This window comes from Musa acuminata, chromosome BXJ3-5, assembly GCF_036884655.1.
Source record: "Musa acuminata AAA Group cultivar baxijiao chromosome BXJ3-5, Cavendish_Baxijiao_AAA, whole genome shotgun sequence".
NCBI lineage: Eukaryota > Viridiplantae > Streptophyta > Magnoliopsida > Zingiberales > Musaceae > Musa > Musa acuminata.
The window spans coordinates 38,917,468-38,937,572 of record NC_088353.1 but is presented as its reverse complement, the minus strand read 5'-3'; the positions used below and the strand labels follow the sequence as shown (position 1 = coordinate 38,937,572).

General features: G+C 35.8%; 1 protein-coding gene across 1 annotated transcript; it reads left to right on the top strand.

Annotated features, from left to right (window-relative positions):
• The first annotated feature begins 3,019 nt into the window (after positions 1 to 3,019).
• Positions 3,020 to 18,179, top strand: LOC103985617 (uncharacterized). The gene is made up of 2 exons (XM_009403368.3): positions 3,020 to 3,286; positions 17,243 to 18,179. Exons 1-2 carry the CDS (start codon positions 3,217 to 3,219, stop codon positions 17,914 to 17,916), a joined length of 744 nt encoding a protein of 247 aa, XP_009401643.2. The 5' UTR covers positions 3,020 to 3,216; the 3' UTR covers positions 17,917 to 18,179.
• Positions 18,180 to 20,105: the final 1,926 nt, after the last annotated feature.

The window sequence follows — 20,105 nt, the reverse complement described above, 5'->3', positions numbered from 1 at the left end:
CTTGAAACCCTTGCTCTTGTTTAGGCTGCAGTTGAGCTTGTTACTAAGATGAAATTTTAGATGGGATTGTGAGTTCTGTAAAACCATCTTTTATGGTATAAAATCACTAGCACCTTGGAACATTATGAAGGATATAATTAATTCATTAATTGTTATTTAATAATTATTCATCATGTATTAATTTGATATTATCTTTATAAAAGAATATTATTATTTGCAATATATTTTTACTATGTCTAATCTTATTTAAATTTTTTTAATATTTTTAAATGGATGGAAATATTCTTCTCCTCTTCTTCCTAATTGACGGTCAGTCGACCCTCATTGTCTTTTTCTTCTTTCTCGATGAACAACGACCTCAAAGGAATAATGATTGTGATCGAACATAAGGGGAGGAGTGTCAACGTCAATAGGGAGTAATGAACAAGATCGATAGAGAGTGTGAAATTATGAAAAAAAAAAGGATAAATTTTATAATATTGATATGTAGATAATAAAATAATATATATATTTTTTAAGAATTATGAATAATAAGGAGATTATCAATACTAAAAAAGAACCACAAATAAATAAGCTTCTTACGACAAGATCAATGTAAAAGAAGTAACAATATTATGACTTATTATTGTTGTTGGGAATAAAAGCATGGCTAATGAAGAACTATTCAATCATAAAGGCATTAGATAGATAAAAGCTACAAGTCACGTTGACCATGTTTATTATCATGATAAAAATCTCAAGCCACCACTGTTACTTTGTTTAAATGCTTAAATGTGGAATGCTCTAATAGAGAACTGTATACTAAACCTCGTAAAGAATAAGATCTTTTGCATGCTTGACACCTCACGTACTTGTATTCATGTATTTGTCGACTAAGTTGATAGTTAATACCTATGCCCTCACAACATGACATGCGTGTAGTAATGCTCTACAAATAACATCCACCCCAACCCTTTGTGACTGCTGAAAAGGAAAAATATGCTCAATAATTCCATTTAATGGTATCTTCTTAGCGAACAAAGGAGTTAATATGTTTTCACCACTTGACGATACATACTGACGTGTGTTGGTGCAACGCAAGTAATACCATAAGATACAATGTGAAAAATATAAATATATGTCTTAGATTTAAATTTTTAAATGGAATAAAATTAACAAAAAAGTAAAATAATATTGGAGCAAAACATCTGGTTCTAAACTTTTCAAGCCATGCTTATAATAAAAACTTCCTGATTGATTCTACCTCTTGGGCTCGAGTCTGGTAAATGAAGGGGAGTGTTAAGAATAAAACTACGTAAATCATGTGTCATCTACTAGCTTAGATTGAATGACATTAATCACATATTTAAGATGGTAGTCCCAACGTTTGTGACACCATCGATAAAATGCCTTCGGTTACTCAAAGATTTTTGAATGAACTTATAGTGTTCTTCAATATTATAAATCTATTCAGAAAACTACAATAGACTTTGGTTAGTTTAAATTCTCGCCAACTTTAAATATTATAAACATATTTTTGAATGATATTTCATAAAATTGTTTATTTGGAATTTTATAAATGATTTTTTTATTAAAAAGATTTATTTTATTTTAGTATATTTCAAAATAAAGGACTATAAATCCTCATTTTTTCACTTAATCTTAAATTTAGGTCTATATATTTTAGAAAAACCTCATAACATTTATGTTTATTTGTTTAAAAAATATAATAAAAAGTGTGAGATAATATCAAGTTACAATGTTTTAGTTTAGAAACAAAAAACATTGTATCCCCACCAATCTCAATTGTCAATTTTATTATGCATTTTGAATTTGTCAAATTATTTATTTGAGGGTTTTCGATGAAAATTAGGATTATTTTGGCATATAATAAAGGATGATAATTCCTCGTTTTTTCACTTTGCTTTAAATTTATGTCTATATATTTTAGAAAAGCTTATAGTATATATGTTTATTTACTAAATAAAAATAAAAAATAGTGAAACATTGCCAAGTTATGATTTTTTTTGTTATCAAGAAATAATATTATGATTTTATTCAAGAACATTATAAGAACCTTAAGTAGTTTAAATTCATATTATTATAAATTACCAACTTTATTAAAATGATCTATATAAGAGTTTGAGCGGGTTTGAATGAAATTAAAAGATTTTGATATATTTAAAATAATGAAAAATATTTTTTTTTATTTTTCTCCATATAATCTTAAATTGATGTATATATCTTTGTGTTTATTTATCATGGAAGAATGACAAGAAAAACAAAGGGAGTGATCTTTAGGGAATCCCTATTTTAGGCTTTATTTGAATAGTGCCCCTATTTTCAAAATTCTTATCGTACCTTTTAAAATACTTAAAATGCCTTACTATCATAAAATAACTTTTCCGACTGAAACTCTACCAGTTGAATCAATCTATTACTGGAACAGATAATTACAGTATTTTCATAATGTTTTTTACTTCACCAGATCGATAGTGTTCATGAATATATCTATAATGTCTTAGTTCAGAAACAAAGAAAAATATTATATCCATATTCAATTAGTTTACATTTTTATTAATCTTAATTTTTCAATTTACTATACATTTTTAGGTTTCGTAAAATGATTTATTTGAGAAATTTTGAAAGATTTTGGATGAAAATCAACATTATTTTGGTATATTTCACAAGAAAAATATAAATCCTTTTTTTCCACTTAATCACAAATTTTGGTTTATATTTTTTGAAAAATATTATAAATTTTACATTTATTTATTATAAAAATAATAATAAAAGGGTGAGATAATAGCCAGATATAATATTTTTCTGTTATTGAACGAAAACATAATGACTCTATTTAAATAATAATAATAATAATTATTATTATTATTATCGTCATATTCTTCTTCTTGCTATGATGAAAGGATGCTTCATCTTCTTGTTTTAATTTGTTAATTTCTAATGCATGCGTCGGCATTGAAATCATACAACATATGTTTTCCACTTGGCATACGTCATCTCACCCTCGCTTTCCAGAAGGGCCTACAATATTCCTTTCCGTCTCCTCGACCCAGTCGTTGGAGTGACGCGCCGGCGACGAATCGCAGCTTGCTTCAGGTCCCAACGCTCAAATTTAATGAACCGCAGGCTCAAAGAAACCCTCGCTACCTGCGAGCTCGAATTGCATCGAGTTCGGGCCGGGTGGGATCGGGGTTGTAGCTCGCCCCGGCGACGACGATGGATCTCCACAGCCCGCGGATCCGGCTCCTGTTACTCGTAGGTGGTCTCATCGCTCTCAGCATGGCAGGTCTGCGTTGATTCCATCTCTTTTATCTTGTTTTTATGCTCGATTTATGTGTTCCCCCTTCCATGTCTTGAATATAAGCTTCTGTGGCTTGTTGGCTTTTCTCCTTTTGATTGGACATGAGGCCCCGCAAGACGTAGCCCCGTTGGCGGTCGTTGCCTCCAGATTCTTGATAGCATTTCGTCTTCAAGGGGTGGAGATCACCGCCATTTCTTCCCCTGGGGAAGAGGTGTGAGGGTAGGTAGATAGAAGGAAATTACAGATAAGAGATCAAAATACTTCTTTCCCTAACCTAAGGTCATGAAAGGTCAGCCAGGAACCCGTCTCTCCCTGATCTCTTTAGAATGCAGGGGCACAAACACTTCACTATCTCACTTGATTCTGTCACTTGAAACGTAAGAAGATTTCGTCTCTTGCGGTCATATGCAGCAAGTAACCTATGTTAGTGATCATCTAGTGCATATATTGTGTTGTAAATGTTGCTTGTAGCAGTGCTCTTTTGGTTCCTTATTGTTGGAGTGAAGAACCTCCTTAAGCCGACTTAATCCGAAATCAATGGCCAAGTAAGAATGGCATATATAGATAAGTGACACGAAACCAACCTTTAAGAAAGTGATGCAACTCGAGCGGCTTTTGACCTGGTTGGTAGTCGACCCAGATTAGACTCTTGGGGCTGAGGTCTGAAACCCCTGCCCATGGGCTAACTTAACCCGGTAGTATCCTTCAAACCTTTTAAAATCATAGTTTAAAAGGCCGTGTTGGACTAGTATGTACCAACTGTATTTATAGGTCTGGTCAAGCATAGATATCAAACATGTACCATTATTACTGTTAAAGTCCCCTTAACTGTTCAAGCTTTTGGCATTTCTAGTTACCAATCATATCTTTAAAATTACATCATAGCATGTCATGAGTTCGAATTTTATATCCGCATCTTTCACAGTTCTTAATTAAAATTATTCGGGCACTGCCCATTCTCATTTAAGCTTGCGTCTCGGGCTTTGTTCATATGTCAAGCTTAACCATCTTGCTCGTGAGAGGATATGTTAAAGCATACATTGTATCCTTTCCTAACAGCTTAAGTATTTGGGATTTCTGGTTACCCAAGTGAAATCAGCAGGTACATGTTGATATACCATTCAGTATCTCTGCACCATATTGGTTCGATAGTTTATTGAAATTAATATTGTATTAGTATTTAAAATGATGATTAAAATATTGCATTTCATGTAAAACTTTAGCTTCATTTTGTTGTGCGCCACAATTGAGATTTGCCTACATTATAGTTGTGCAGGTGAAGAGTTCCAAGAATGACGATTGCTTGTTGTTTTTTATAAATAACATTTTGGATATTAGTTGCTTTCCTCATGTATTGTATTGGGCTGCCCTTTTAGGACATCAGTGGTTCTAAACCGATTCTCAATTAGCACATTGCTATATATATAATGTTAGAGCTAGCTCTAGGAAATATACCAAAGGATAATTTAGCAACCCAATAAAGACAATAAAGCAGAAATAATAAAAGCGACAAGAATACCAGATTTACGTGGTTTGATCAATTGACCTACATCCACGGACGAAGGATAAGCAAATCACTACTATAAAAGAGGGACTATTACTAATGCCTTAGAAAGATGTTCCTAGGCCATAAAACACGAAACTACTAAACAAGAAAAGCCTAAAGCAAACAATTAAGTTTTCTTGTGGTGCATCTGACTTTAAAGCCCAGACCCTTATTTATAGTTCTAATAGGAAATAACAAGTTTGATTTTCCTGATGTGGGACTATGTGGGACTTGCCAAACTAACAAATCTCCATATTGGCATGTCTCAACATTAACAATTAACAAAACTTGCACCTTCTTCACAAAAGCCCCAACGGGCAATCACCAACAATGAACACCAACCAAGTCCAAGCATTGCCTGAACTTGTAAACCAGAAGAGGCTTTGTAAGTATATCAGCTGGATTGTCTTTCGTATGAATTTTCTTACTCGAAGGCGGCTTCATAAGATCCCAAGTTCTATTCCGATGGAGAGATTCAATTTCTTCATTCATCGCAATCAACCACTTAGCGGAATTATCACAAGAAACTACATTTGAGTAGGTAGTAGGCTCACCAACTTCACTTGTTTCTTCTGTAACAGACAAAGCATATGCAACTAAATTTGCATATCTTTGTGGTGGTCGAATATCTCCCCGTGGTCTATTCTTGGCTATGAAATATTGTTCTTCCTCTAGATCATCTTCGTTATTAGACTCGGAATCATCTACTGGCATTCTTTGAGTAGAAGAGTTCAACTTAAAAGAATCTGAACTACCAATCTCAAGCTCCACCTGCTTCTACGCACTATCATTTGTACAACTAGTAGATTCCTCTTTGGAAGATAACATAGATAATTCATCAAAAGTAACATCTCTATTGATTATAAATTTTGGAGATTTTGGATCAGAACACCATAATCTGTATCCTTTCACCCCAGAAGCATACCCAAGGAAAATGTACTTTTTCGCTTGTGGTTCTAATTTTCCTTCATTTACATGCATGTATGCTGGACATCCAAAAAAATTTAAATTAAAATAATCAGTAGGAGTACCTGATCAAACTTCTTCCGGAGTTTTAAAGTTAAGTGCTGCAGAAGGAGCGCGGTTGACAACGTAACAGGCCATATTAATCGCCTCTGCCCAAAAGTCCTTTGTCAACCCTACATTTGAGATCATATACCTTGCTCTCTCCAAGAGTGTTCTGTTCATACGTTCGGCCACACCATTTTGTTGGTGCGTCATTATAACAGTGCGATGCCGAACAATTCCTTCATTTTTGCAGAATTCATCAAAGTCACATTCACAAAATTTCATGTTATTATCTGTTCGAAACCGCTTAATCTGTTTACCTGTTTCCTTCTCAATCAAAGTCTTCCATTGTTTAAAGGTTAGAAAAATATCATTTTTATGCTTCAAAAAATAAACTCAAACTTTCCTGGAATAACCGTCAATAAAAGTTAATATATACCTGGCACCACCTTTAGACTGAGCATGAGCTGGACCCCAAAGGTCTGAATGAATATAGTCAAGAATACCTTTTGTTTTGTGAACTACTGGAGAATTGAAGCTGACTCTTTTCTGCTTTCTAAAAATGCAGTGTTCACAAAAATCCAGTGGCCCAGTACTTTGTCCGCAAAGAAGACCTTTTTTGCTTAATATACTCAAACTTTTTTCACTCATATGACCCAAACGCATATCCCATAATTTGGTGATGTCAGAATTAGACAATGATGATGACGAGATTGCAACTGAGCCTGTGACGGTTGTTCCCTGCAAAATATACAACCTACCAGACCTACAAGCTTTCATAACAACAAGAGCACTTTTGTAAACTTTTATAACACCACCTTCAGCTGCGTATTTACACCCAAGAGCTTCTAGGGTGTTTAAAGAGATGAGATTCTTTTTTAAATCAGGAACATGTCTAACATTAGTGAGCGTCCTCACAGTACCATCATGCATTTTAATTCGGATTGTGCCTCTACCAACAACATTACACATGACATTATTGCCCATCAAAACAATTCCACCATTACAAGATTCATATATGGAAAACAAATCTCTATTAGGACACATGTGATAAGAACAACCCGAATCTAAAATTCATTCATTTTTAGACCTCGTCCTGTCGTCAGTAGCAAAGAAAATATTTTCAACATTCTCATCAGGTGCTACACTAGCTTCAGCGGACTCAGTAATTTTCTCAATAATTTTTTCCTTTTGCTTTAATTTATTTTTCAATTTAAAGCAATCAACCTTAATGTGTGACACGGGAGTTTCTAATTTGCTACAATCTGTTCATATGGACTATATTGATAATATGATATTTTTTTCAGCCAATAATATTGCCACATAATCTTTAACTCAGCCTACTCAGATAAGACAGCTCATCAGCATATTTCCTGCACAAAGGAATACATTAATGGATTTGGTTGGCAGCTGTAAAGCTGTATCATGGTGCTTTTCTTCATGGCTAAGGAATACATTAATGGAGTTGGTTGGCAGTTGTAAAGCACTTAATTTCGAAATTCCCCATGCATGAAGGGTTGTTTCATGCACTAGTATTTATTTTAAGGTTTAGGGCTTAGAAAGGACTTTAGAAACTGATGATATCTGGGAAGAAGCTCTCTTAGAGAACCCCCTTAAACTCTGTATCTCTTGGATGCGTCCTTGAGTGGTGAGTCTTTTATTTTCTAGTTCTGTATCCTCGTTTAATTTCCATTGGGTGGTGAACTTTCTGTATCCCATTGTGATTTTAAACTTGGTGGTGAGCTACTTTTCGTTTTTATCAAAGTTGTTTCGTTAGTGGTTCCGGTATCAGTTCGTTCCTTGTCTACTGTGACGTTTTCTATCTGAAAAACAAATTATTCCATCGGTGTTATTTAGAATTCTATTCTGCGTTTTACTCTCACCGGTATTAGTTTGGTATCAGAGCTAAAGGCTAGAGATCATGGCAAGGCGGAATGGAAAAGATGTAGTTGGTGAAGGTAGCGACCATGAAGATGACGCTGAGTCGTTGAGGCTGCAGCTACGAAAATTACTGCATAGCCTACAAGAAAACAATGAAATAATCGACGAACTTCAAAGTAGACATAACCAGCATGAAAATGACGCTCGGGAGTTTACTTCTGATGATGATACACCTCCTCTTCCAAGGGAGTCGAGAAGATGTCGGAAAAGAAATGGAGTCCAAGACGAGTGACAGAATAAATATAACCCCAGATTCGATATTCCAGAATTTGAAGGTAAAATAAATGTTGATGACTTTATTGATTGGCTTAATATAGTAGAAAGAATTTTCGATTTTCATGAACCACTAGAACAAAAAAAGGTCAAACTTGTGGCATTCAAACTCAGGCGGAATGCATCTTTTTGGTCGGAAAATCTGAAGAAACAAAGAGAATGTGAGGGGAAGAATAAGATCGTTACATGGGAAAAAATGAAAAGGGAGCTGAAGAGAAAATATTTACCTCATAATTATAAGCGAGATCTTTCTCAAAATACATGATTTCAAGCAAAAAGATCTTAGTGTGGAGGAGTACACTGCAGAATTCGATAATTTGATGTTAAAAGGAGAGCTTGTGGAACCGAAAGAACAAACAATTGCAAGATACTTAGGAGGTTTGAAGTATGACATTGCTAAAGTTGTTCAGCTACAGCAATATTGGTCTTTAAATGATGTGAGCAAGCTGGCATTAAAAGTTGAAAAGCAACAGAAGTTTGAAAAGAGTTTTCGGTACGGCTCAAAAGAAGGCTATACAAAAGGAGGAAGTTCCAAGCCTACTGTCCAAAGCAAGGTGATATCGAAGGTGCAGGAAAAGGGTGAAGAATCTGCTGGCAGCAAAAAAACACCTAATTCTTCTACCCCAAGTGGCCGAAAATGCTTCAAATGTCATGGTTTTGGGCATATTGCTTCAGATTGTCCAAATAGGAGGATTGTAACTTTGGTTGAAGATCATAGTGATGGAGGAGAAGATGAAGCTGAGGACGAACCAAAATACGATGATGATGAGGAAGAGATTACTTATGCTGATCATGGTTTGTCTATTGTATTGCAACGTAGTTTACAAGTGTCCTATGTGGCTGACGATGAAAGTTGGGTGAGGAAAAATGTGTTTCACACTAAATGCACTTCTCTTGGCAAGGTGTGCTTGGTGATCATCGACAGTGGCAGCTTTGAGAATGTGGTTTCTTTGGAGATGGTACAGAAGCTAAAGTTGGATACCATCCCTTATCTACATCCATACCAATTATGTTGGCTGCAAAAAGGAAATGACATCAATGTAACTAAAAGATGTTTAGTTTCATTTTCTATTGGCAAGTATTATAAAGATGAAGTATGGTGTGATGTTGCTCCTGTGGATGCTTGTCACTTGCTGTTCGGAAGACCTTGGCATTATGATTGAAGGGTATTGTATGACAGCTGCAAACATACTTATTCTTTTAAGGTGAATAAAAAGAAGATTATTTTAGCTCCATTACAACCATCCGAAATCAGTACACCAAAGAAGAAAGTTAGCGCTTTTATATCCTATGGTGAATGCAAAGATGAATTAGACAAGGGAGGTCATGTTATAGCTTTAGTAGTAGTTGAGGAAAATGAACAACACAAGGAGACACCAGTAATCATGAAACAAATGCTGGAAGAGTTTGAAGATGTTATACCAGAAGAGATTCCACATAGCCTTCCACCCTTGAGAGATATCCAACATCACATTGATCTTATTCCGGGGGCTGTTCTACCTAATAAGGCAGCATATAGAATGAGTCCCAAGGTGCATGAAGAACTTCAAAGGCAAGTTTATGAATTGGTTAAAAAAGGGTTAATCCGGGAGAGCATGAGTCCTTGTGCGGTTCCAGTCTTGTTAGTGCCTAAGAAGGATGGTTCTTGGAGAATGTGCGTGGACAGTCGCACCATCAACAAAATCACAGTGGACTATCGCTTTCCTATTCCAAGGTTAGATGATTTACTTGATCAATTGTGTGGTGCTTGTATTTTCTCAAAAATTGATTTGAGAAGTGGCTATCACTAAATAAGAATGATGCCCGGAGATAAGTGGAAAACAACATTTAAAACTAGAAAAGGTTTATATGAATGGTTGGTTATGCCATTTGGGCTATCTAATGCTCCTAGCACCTTCATGAGATTTATGAATCACATACTTAAGCCATGCATTGGAATATTTGTTGTAGTTTATTTTGACGATATATTGGTGTACAGCAAGAGCGAAAAGGAGCGCATATGAATCATCTGAAAGAGATCTTTCTTATTTTGAGGCATAAAAAACTTTATGCTAATTTAAAGAAGTGTGATTTTTTTACTTCTAGTGTGGTGTTTTTGGGGTATGTTGTTTCAAAAGAAGGAATCATGATGGATCAAAGTAAGGTAGAGGCTATTCTCAGTTGGCCAACACCTGCTTCATTACATGATGTGAGGAGTTTCCATGGCTTAACTTCGTTTTTCAGAAGATTTATCAAGGGTTTCAGCTCTATTGTCGCTCCAATCACCGAATGTCTGAAATGTGACAAATTCAAATGGACCAGTGAAGCTAATGATGCTTTTGAGCTTTTGAAAAGAAAAGTGACTGAAGCTCCTATCTTAGTTCTACCAAATTTTGATAATGTGTTTGAAGTTGAATGTGATGCATCTAATGTGGGAATTGGTGTTGTTTGAGCCAAGACGGAAAGCCCCTTGCATTTTTTAATGAAAAGCTGAATGATACGAGAAAGAAATACTCTACTTATGATAAGGAGTTTTATGCAATTTATCGAGCTTTGTCTCATTAGAGTCAATACCTTCTTGCCAAGCCATTTGTTCTATATTTTGATCATGAGGCATTAAAGTTCATTAATCACCAGCAAAAGCTAAACAAGAGGCATGCAGCTTGGGTGGAGTTTTTACAATCTTACAACTTTACAATCAAACACAAATCTGGTGTTCAAAATGTAGTTGCTGACGTATTGAGTAGAAAGCATTCTTTATTATTAGCAATGGAAGTCAAAGTGGTTGGATTTGAAACATTCAAATATCTATATGAGAACAATGTGGATTTCGGCTCGATATGGCAGAATTGTAAATCAGGTTCCTTTCAACAATTTTTTATCTGTGATGGTTTTCTTTTTTCGAGCTAATGCTTTGTGTGTTCCATCTTGTTCTTTTTTCGAGCTAATGCTTTGTGTGTTCCATTAAAGCCTTATATATGAAAAGGACAATAGAGAATCGTCTATACTTGAAGTAGAGTTTGTATATACTTCGGATGACTGAAGGTACATCTATGCTCTCACATCTTGATATATTTGATTATTTAGTTATGGATTTGGAGAATATAGATGCGAAAATTAATGACGAGGATAAGACCCTGTTACTTTTGTGTTCTCTTCCCCAATCCTTCAAGTATTTCCGTGATACTATGAATTATAGAAAAGAAACAATTTCGTATCAGGAAATTAAATCTATACTAAAATCTAAGGAGCAGATAGACAGGGATATCACTGGGGAAAGTAGAGGGAATCAAGTTGAGGGTCTGGTTGTCAGGGGGAGAACAGATAAAACGGAATTTGACAGTAGTAGATCTAAAGCTAGATCTAAATCCAGACATAGAAATTTGGAGTGCAGATATTGTCATAAAATATGGCACATTAATACCGGTGAGGGTAAAACGCAGAATAGAATTCCAAATAACATTGATGGAATAATTTGTTTTTCAGATAGAAAACGTCACAGTAGATAAGGAACGAACTGATATCGGAAGCACTAACGAAACAACTTTGATAAAAACGAAAAGTAGCTCACTACAAGTTTAAAATCGCAATGGGATACTGAAAGTTTACCACCCAACGGAAATTAAACGAGGATACAGAACTAGAAAATAAAAGACTCACCACTCAAGGACGCATCCAAGAGATACAGAGTTTAAGAGGGTTCTCTGAGAGAGCTTCTTCTCATATATCATCAATTTTTAAAGTTCTTTCTAAGCCCTAAACCCCAAAATAAATATTAGTGCATGAAACAACCCTTCATGCATAGGGAATTTCGAAATTAAGTACTTTACAGTTGTCAACCAACTCCATTAATATATTCCATAACCATGAAGAAAAGCACCATGATATAGCTTTACAGCTGCCAACCAACTCCATTAATGTATTCCTTTGTGCAGGGAATATGTTGATGAATTGTCTTATCTGAAGATCATGTGACAATATTATTGGCTGAAAAAAATATCATATTATCAGCATAGTCGATATGAACAGATTATAGCAAATTAGAAACTCCCGTGTCAATCTCCCCTTGTTCAAAAAGACTTGTCCTCAAGTCATTATTTGTTTCGTTATCATGATTATAAAAAAGATTTAAATCAGCCACATTAAATGTTGGGGATGCTCTGTAATCTTTAGGTAGTTCAATCTCATAAGCATTTTTGCCAATTTTCTTAAGCACCTTGAATGGATCATCAGCCTTTGGTTTCAGTTTTCCAAATTTGTCCGGCAGAAACCTCTCCTTCCTTAGATGAATCCAGACCAAATCACCTGCATTAAACTCCACATGTTTTCTATGTTTGTTAGCAGCTTGCATGTACCTCTCATTTTGTTTCTCAATGGTTGCTTTCACACCCTCATGCAGCTTCTTTATCTGCTTAGCTCTTTCATCAACATCTCCACTAAATTGCTTTGTTGTAGAATGAGGGATTAAGTCCAAAGGACCAGCAGGATTAGCACCATAAACTACCTCAAAAGGACTCTTACCAATACTATGATGCATAGAGCGATTGTAGGCAAACTCAATTTGTGGAAGAATGATATCCCACTGCTTAATATTCTTGCCAACATAGCTTCTAAGCAAATTTCCCAAGCTTCTGTTTGTTACCTCAGTTTGCCCATCGGTTTGTGGATGATGCGAGCTGTTGAAATTCAAAGAAGTACCCAGCTTCCTCCAAAGAGTTCTCCAAAAATGACTAACAAATTTTGAATCTCTATCTGACATCATAGTTCTTGGAATACTATGCAATTTAACAATCTCCTTAAAATATAAATTAGCAATATGAGATGCATCATTCGATTTATTGCATGGAACAAAGTGAGACATTTTTTAAAATCTGTCAACAACAACCATGATAGAATCCTTGTTCCTTTGAGTTCTTGGCAGTCCCAAAACAAAATCAAGACTCATATCCTCCCATGGAGTATTTGGCACTGGCAATGGAGTGTACAAACCAGAATTTTGACTTCTTGTTTTTGCCAAATGACACAATCGGCATTGCTTCACATGTCTATCCACATCTCTGAACATTTTAGTCCAGTAGAAATTTGATTGAACAAGAGCTAGAGTCTTGTCCCTACCGAAATGTCCTCTGAACATTTTAAGTTTGTCCCACATGCTCTTAGCCGTAGTCTTCGTAGCTACCTCCCGTAAAACCTCGTCAGAGAGATTTAGAATAATGCTTGATCGAGCCTTCTTATCCATACCTGTAAGATCTTCTTTTGACGTACCATCTGGAATGTTCTCAGCTCCCTATAGTGTCAAATCAACTTTGTCTTGAACCAGAATGGCCTCCATCTTGAGTTGTCACATGTCGAAGTTGACATTTTTGTCGAATTTCTCGACAACGATCTTTGTTATTGTCATCGTTGCCCAAAGATCTTGAAACCAGGCTCTGATACCAGTTTGTTAGAGCTAGCCCAAGGAAATTTACCAAAGGATAATTTGGCAACCCAATAAAGACAATAAAGTAGAAATAATAAAAGCGACAAGAACACCAGATTTACGTGGTTCGGTCAATTGACCTATATCCACAGACGAATGATGAGCAAATCACTACTATAAAAGAGGGATTATTACAAATGTCTTAGGAAGATGTTCCTAGGCCATAAAACATGAAACTACTAAACAAGAAAAGCCTCAAGCAAACAATTAGGTTTTCTTGTGGTGCATCTGACTTCAAAGCCCATACCCTTATTTATAGTTTAAACAGGAGATACCAAACTTGATTTTTCTGATGTGGGTCTTGCCAAACTAACATATAACATAAGCTATCATTAAACACTTCAACATCTGAGATATTGATAAAAATACTTTTGAGATTCAATCCTAATGATCCACATTGATCAAAACCACAAACCCATAGATTCAAATTAGATCGAGACGAATAATTATAGCAGTACAGTAGGAGGATAAGAGGGTGAACCTTGGTATTACAATAAAGTTACTCCACTATGACTAGGATGACTAGGACTTGGGTCACAGAAACAACCTATGTTCTTGTAGGGGCAAGGCTACACTCCTGTGTTGGTGGGAACTTGGTACATTGGCTTTATCATTTTATTATATTATTTTGGTAAGATTGTAATTGGCTTAAAGACAGAATGGTAAAGTGCGTGTGTAAGAGAAAGAGAAGGGGAGGGAACACATATATTAATTGTCATGACTGGACTTGATAAGTTCATTGGCCTGGTAATTTGGATATGATGGACCCAGAACCATGAGCCTTCAAATGCTTTAACCTTAGTTGTTGGTGATAGACCCATTTAGTTTATATACCATTCCAACCTATCGTCAATTTTTGATACGAGGATATTATTATGTCATAGACTGATAGGCCCACTAGCCTTGGTAATTTAGATTCAATGGGCCTAAATCCCTTAGGCATGAACTATTTAAGCATAGTTATCTGTAGGTGGCTAACCTCTTCTCCACTTCTGATGTGAGATTAATCAAAGCATTAAAATCCCTACCAGTTAATGACTTAATCTCCTCATCAGGGAATAACAAAATTACACAATTTCAGAACAATTGCTTTTGTAGGTAGCATCCAAGGACTTAAAAGACCAGCGGTAGTTTATGTAATGATGTGCTCCTTACACCATGTACATGTCGGTCTTTTTATTTTGATCCACTCATCAATGGCCTTTCATTCCCAAGATAGCACATGCCTTTTGATAACAATTAGCATGACTTGACTCAATAGGCCCACTAGCCTAGTAACTTGAATGTGATCAGCTTCGAACCTTGAAGCTCAAATTCTTAAAATCAAGTTATTAAATGTTGTACCATCGACCCTTAATCACCATCATAATGCTACTCTTACTTTGGATGTGGAACCAATCCATGCAACACATTTATAGACACCCTTTAGTTAATTTTTAATTTTCACCAATCAAGAATTACATAATAAAAAAGAATGTGTTTCTATTCAAATTGATTGAAAAATTGAAACTTAACCTAAAATGGCTGGTATCTCCATAAACTAACAAATTTGTGGAAACTGCTGAAATTTTTTAAAATTGCAGAAACTAGCAACATGAAATTCTTTGCTGGGGGAGTATCTAAAATTTAAATCAATTCTGAACATGTTTACAAGTTAATGCCGCTGTATAATGACGTTTGTGTGAATAACATTAATCCTTGTGTAGTTGAAAAGATGCAACTCACTCTTTGACTTGGTTTATTAATTGCAACATCTGTAACTGTTTTCATGTAAATAATTGAGTCAATTACTATGGTGTATGATTGGCCATCGCGTAGGACATTTTATACAAAAATTGCTTCTTTCTCTCCTGTTTTTAGGACCCATTTTGTGTGCCTAGTAGGAGAGATGTAAGCATAAGGACGGTGGTGGATTTCTCTCCATCTCAGCTTCTCATTTTCTGGATGACTAACCTATTTGTTTAATTGGTCTTCTGTTCTAGCCTGGCATTGGCTATCAAATACTCCTTATATCTAGGAGTTATTAACATAATATGTTGGTAAAAAGAACAGTCAAATCCCTAACATTGAACTTCAGCACTTTTTAATTTGTTGCAACAAGCCGCTATTACATTTTGTGGTCTTATAGCTTTAGGTCATAAATATAATAAAAAATTTAGCCTAAAACTCTTGGGCTTGGTTTACTGTGATCTGTCAAATTTGAAAATACTAGAAATGGAAGGTTCATGATACATGTGTTTCATCAGCTAAAGTTTTGAGTCTAGTAGCAGCTAATGAAAATGATTGCAGAGACTAAGACATTGGTGGTACACGGGGAATTATGAGATCTTCATTTTCTAGGAACTCAGATTTAGTAATATTGTAAAACTTTAGCAATTTACCGCCAATTTCCAACTATATAAGTCTTAAGAGTCAGTCAGAATTGGACTCTTCTTGAACAATACTAATTATGTCGTACTAGAATCTGCTGATACTGTGAAGTACGTTGAAAAGATTCTAAAAAATAAAGCAAGATTCCTCATTTTGTTGACTTGGCTTTAATTGCTAAGTGTCTATTTTATCTATGGGATACCTGACTTGCAATTTCCTAATGTCTAAATGATTCTTGCTCGTATTTGTTTTAAATCAGAATACTACATCATCAGTTAAGGATTAGATGATTGGATTCTCCTATTGCTAACAAGTAACTAACACTAACATTTCTGAGCTATGTTGTTTATGGGCCATTCAACATAAGTTATTGAGCAGGTCGCCTAGATTCTGACATATGGTATCAAATCATTTATGCAAGACAAGTGGTCCTGGAGAATTCATACAAGGCCTTTTATTGTGGATTATACAACAAGATGACAACTATCTTAAGAGCTTCAAGGATAAAATTTGTCCATGTTAGTCCCTGATGAGAATGTCAGGAGTAAATAGAGAAAAAAAATGGCAGCCGAACATCAGTGGGGAAGCGACAGATCCTAATTATTCAAAGATGGGAAAAGATTAAAATTTATATATGATTTGATTTGCTAATTACTAACAATTTGGGTTTGAGTATTCTTGAGGCATGGTAGATAACACATGTTCTATACTTTTTTTTTTTTCGCTGTAATAGAAACTTTATTAACTCAAATCTGGAGTACAAAAGATATCCTTCTCATCAAAGGAAATAAGCATGGAAAGATCAGAATGGAAACTTTCTTTCCACGAAAAAGTGGACTTGGAAGTTATAGCAAAATTAGCCAGTCAGTTAGCGGACATATAATCTCCCTATAGGTGTGTTTGAAAGAAATAGATAAGGTAAGAACAATGTGTTGAATGTCTCGGATGTGATTAGCAATTTGCCAAGGAGGTGTAGCACTGTTAACAGCCTCAATCACAACACTGGAGTCAGATTCAACTTGAACACTAGTAGAACCAGCATTCCTTGCAGCCTTTAGTCTATCCAGGCCAGTGCTTCACATACATGTTCCATACACATTGTTTGGCCAATTGGCTTCTTGGTTATGACAGTAAATCCATCTTTCTTAAGTTATCTCTGATCTATGTTTCATATCATTGTAGATTTATTGCATTGCTTCAGAACCAGCAAAAAAAGCTCTATAGAAATACTTTTCGCGTTGTTAACTCTATAACTATAATATCTTCCATGATATCTTTTGCTTCATATGTGGTCAAGTGTTGCATAGACATATCTCTATTGCCAGTCATTGTACTGCTATTGCAGCGGAGAAATTCAGGGAATTTGTTGGAGAAGAAGCTGCATCCAAAAGTGGGAAGTTCACATTTTTGAATTGTTTTGACATGGGATCTGGGAGTCTTTCCTGTGTAGTCAAAGAGGGTGTCAAACTCTATGCTTACAACATCCGAAGTGCACATGTTGAAAGAATAAGACAACGAGAAACAGAGATTGCTCTGACTGAAGCTTTGACGGAAGGTCTGACCACAAGCATGGCTGCAAAGAAGGCTCAGAAAGCTGGCACAAAAGCTGCAAAGGAGGCTTCCAGGCAAGCCAAGCGCATTACAGGTCCACTCATATCATCAGGGTGGGACTTCTTTGAAGCCTTATACTTTGGAGGAACCTTGGCAGAGGGCTTCCTCAGAGGTACCGGCACTTTATTTGGGGCCTATGCAGTTGGTTACCATGGTGAGCAGAGACTGGGAAGATTGGGTTATCTTATGGGAAGTCATCTTGGTAGCTGGATTGGAGGAAGGATAGGATTGATGGTATATGATGTCGTAAATGGATTAGATTACTTGCTTCATTCTGTCCAACCAGAAGAAAATACAAGTTTTTTCACTGATACTGGGGGTTCTGGCTCTGATGATGCATATAACACAGGAAAAGATATCGTGTATCAGAGCGCTAGTGAACTAAATGGTTATTATGAAAGTGAATGAAAATTCTGAAGATTCTGAAACTTGGAGACTCTTTTGAAACAAGTGGTACTGTTATATTGTAGTTATCGGTGTCATGGGTATATCATATAGTTCTGCATTATGCTTTATCTTACTGAACATACCTGTTGATGAAGTAATGAACACCATTAACTGTGGGGTCCATTGATACAAGAGTTTCCTGTTGCTATTGAAAATTTATTTCTTTAAGCTGGTGACAGCGTTGACAGGAACACTCCACTGTGAGTGTTCTCTTATTCAGGTCATCTGTTGTGTTTTGTACTGACAATGCAATGTTTGACTATTTTTTTTTGTTTTTCCGGTGGTGCATGGGTTACTTTTGATTCAAAGGACTCTACTGATTAGGATAACCATTTGCTTGTGTCATATTTCTCTTCCAAATGGAATTTATTCCCTAGGCCTCGAGATGATAACATAGATTCAAGTTTGAGTGAGAGTTTTTCTTGATCTTGTCTTTTGTCTCTAAATTAATTAAGATTCACCAGCTTTCTCCTCAATCCTTCCTGAGTTTATGTTAAATTCACGCGGAACTTTGATGCTACTTTTGTAGATGGTTTAGTCTTCATCAAGATTTCATTTCGAGCTCTGGTTGTGCTAAATTTGTTGTGAAGTCTCCATTTTTCTTCTGCTGACGATTGTGACTGGTGTACCAATTGCTTAATTCTACTTGAACTTTGGTGTAATCAATCAACAAGAAGAAGAACAACAACAACCAACTATAATGTGTTTCAATTATTTAGGATCCTGAATTGATTGGTGTACCCAGCAAGATCAGATTTTTCCTATCATTGAATTCTACAAATCAGGAATATGGTATACTGTGTTCTTGTGGTTCCGGCTTCGTCCCCATCGAAAATATATTGCCTCTTGATGATTTGCAATAGCCATCGGAATCTTAGCCACTGCTTTCGATTGGTATGATGACAATAGCAGGAAAAGAAGTCGTCAATGATCACATCTCCCAATCCCTGCGTCGAGTAGTCGCGTTAGAAGATAGTGGCCAAAATTGACTAAATCAGGTGCAGCATCACCCACCATCCGTGTCACATATTCCAAAGCCCAGAGTGTCGACATCCCATTGAGGCATCTCCAATGAGTGCCCAACATCACACAGAGGTTTGAGTCAAAAAGATGATGGTGTTCATGAGAAGGAGCAAGTGCAGTGCAATGAGTTTTTTACTTTCGTTGATGATACGAATTTTTGTGACATGATATGTCTTTTCTTAAATCATATTTAGGAGCCAACAGTAGCCTTTCCTAAAGTGATCATCAATGAGGATTAGGAATTTGGTGGCAAATTGACTCCAATTGCCTCACCATAGAGTTGGCCCATGAGAACCAGGCTATGTAATTAACCATCATATCCAACATATCTCGAAGTAACCTTTTCTCTGTGAGCTTTCTAATGGCTATGTAATTAACTTGGATGCATAAATCCTGTTTAGAAAGGGTTTCGGAGCACTATTTTTCTGAATCATATGAACATCAACCCATGATGATGTTAATATCCTATGCAATACAAACACAGAAAAGTGGAGTTGAGTTTCTGCGTCAGCCATGATCATGGATCGACTTTAGATTCGCTTTTAACAAGTTAATTGATAGTTAACGACATCATTAACCATCACTTCCCAACTTATTTAAGAATTGAAAGAATCAAAATCTGTGGATGACAAGATCTCATAGCTACATACCTACCTCTGTGTCGATATTATCATTAGATACTGTTTAGATCGATTGTCCTAAAAAGATGTAAGATCCGGAAAGGATTAATATATATATGTTGTTTTACTCCTACAAACAAAAAGATACTCGATGCTTTGCCAGGGAATACACCTGACTTGAAATGCTCTTTCATCACTATGTGCTCATCGGCAACCTTGTTTATTCACAGAAAAACTGGCAGCTCTGAGTGCGTGTGCCTTCTCCCGTAACCCTCTTTCTTCCATTTTTCTGATACCACGTGATGGTGATCATAAAAGCTTTTGTTCACCAGAATATGATCAACTACACATCTTTCAAAATCCAACTTGGTGGAGCGTAGCACATGTTCAGCATCTCTACATCTGGAGAGCTCAAAGTTACTTGGCCATGTCAAATCACTGCATTGCCTAAGCAGTAGTTTGCAGGCATACAGAGACATGAATAACCTGAATCTATCCATCCATTTA

Excerpts from the sequence above, each read along its gene's own strand:
- LOC103985617 (XM_009403368.3), top strand. The coding sequence starts at position 3,217 with ATGGATCTCCACAGCCCGCGGATCCGGCTCCTGTTACTCGTAGGTGGT. Across the intron at positions 3,287-17,242 it reads CATCGCTCTCAGCATGGCAG|CGGAGAAATTCAGGGAATTT; the intron begins GTCTGCGTTGAT and ends CTGCTATTGCAG.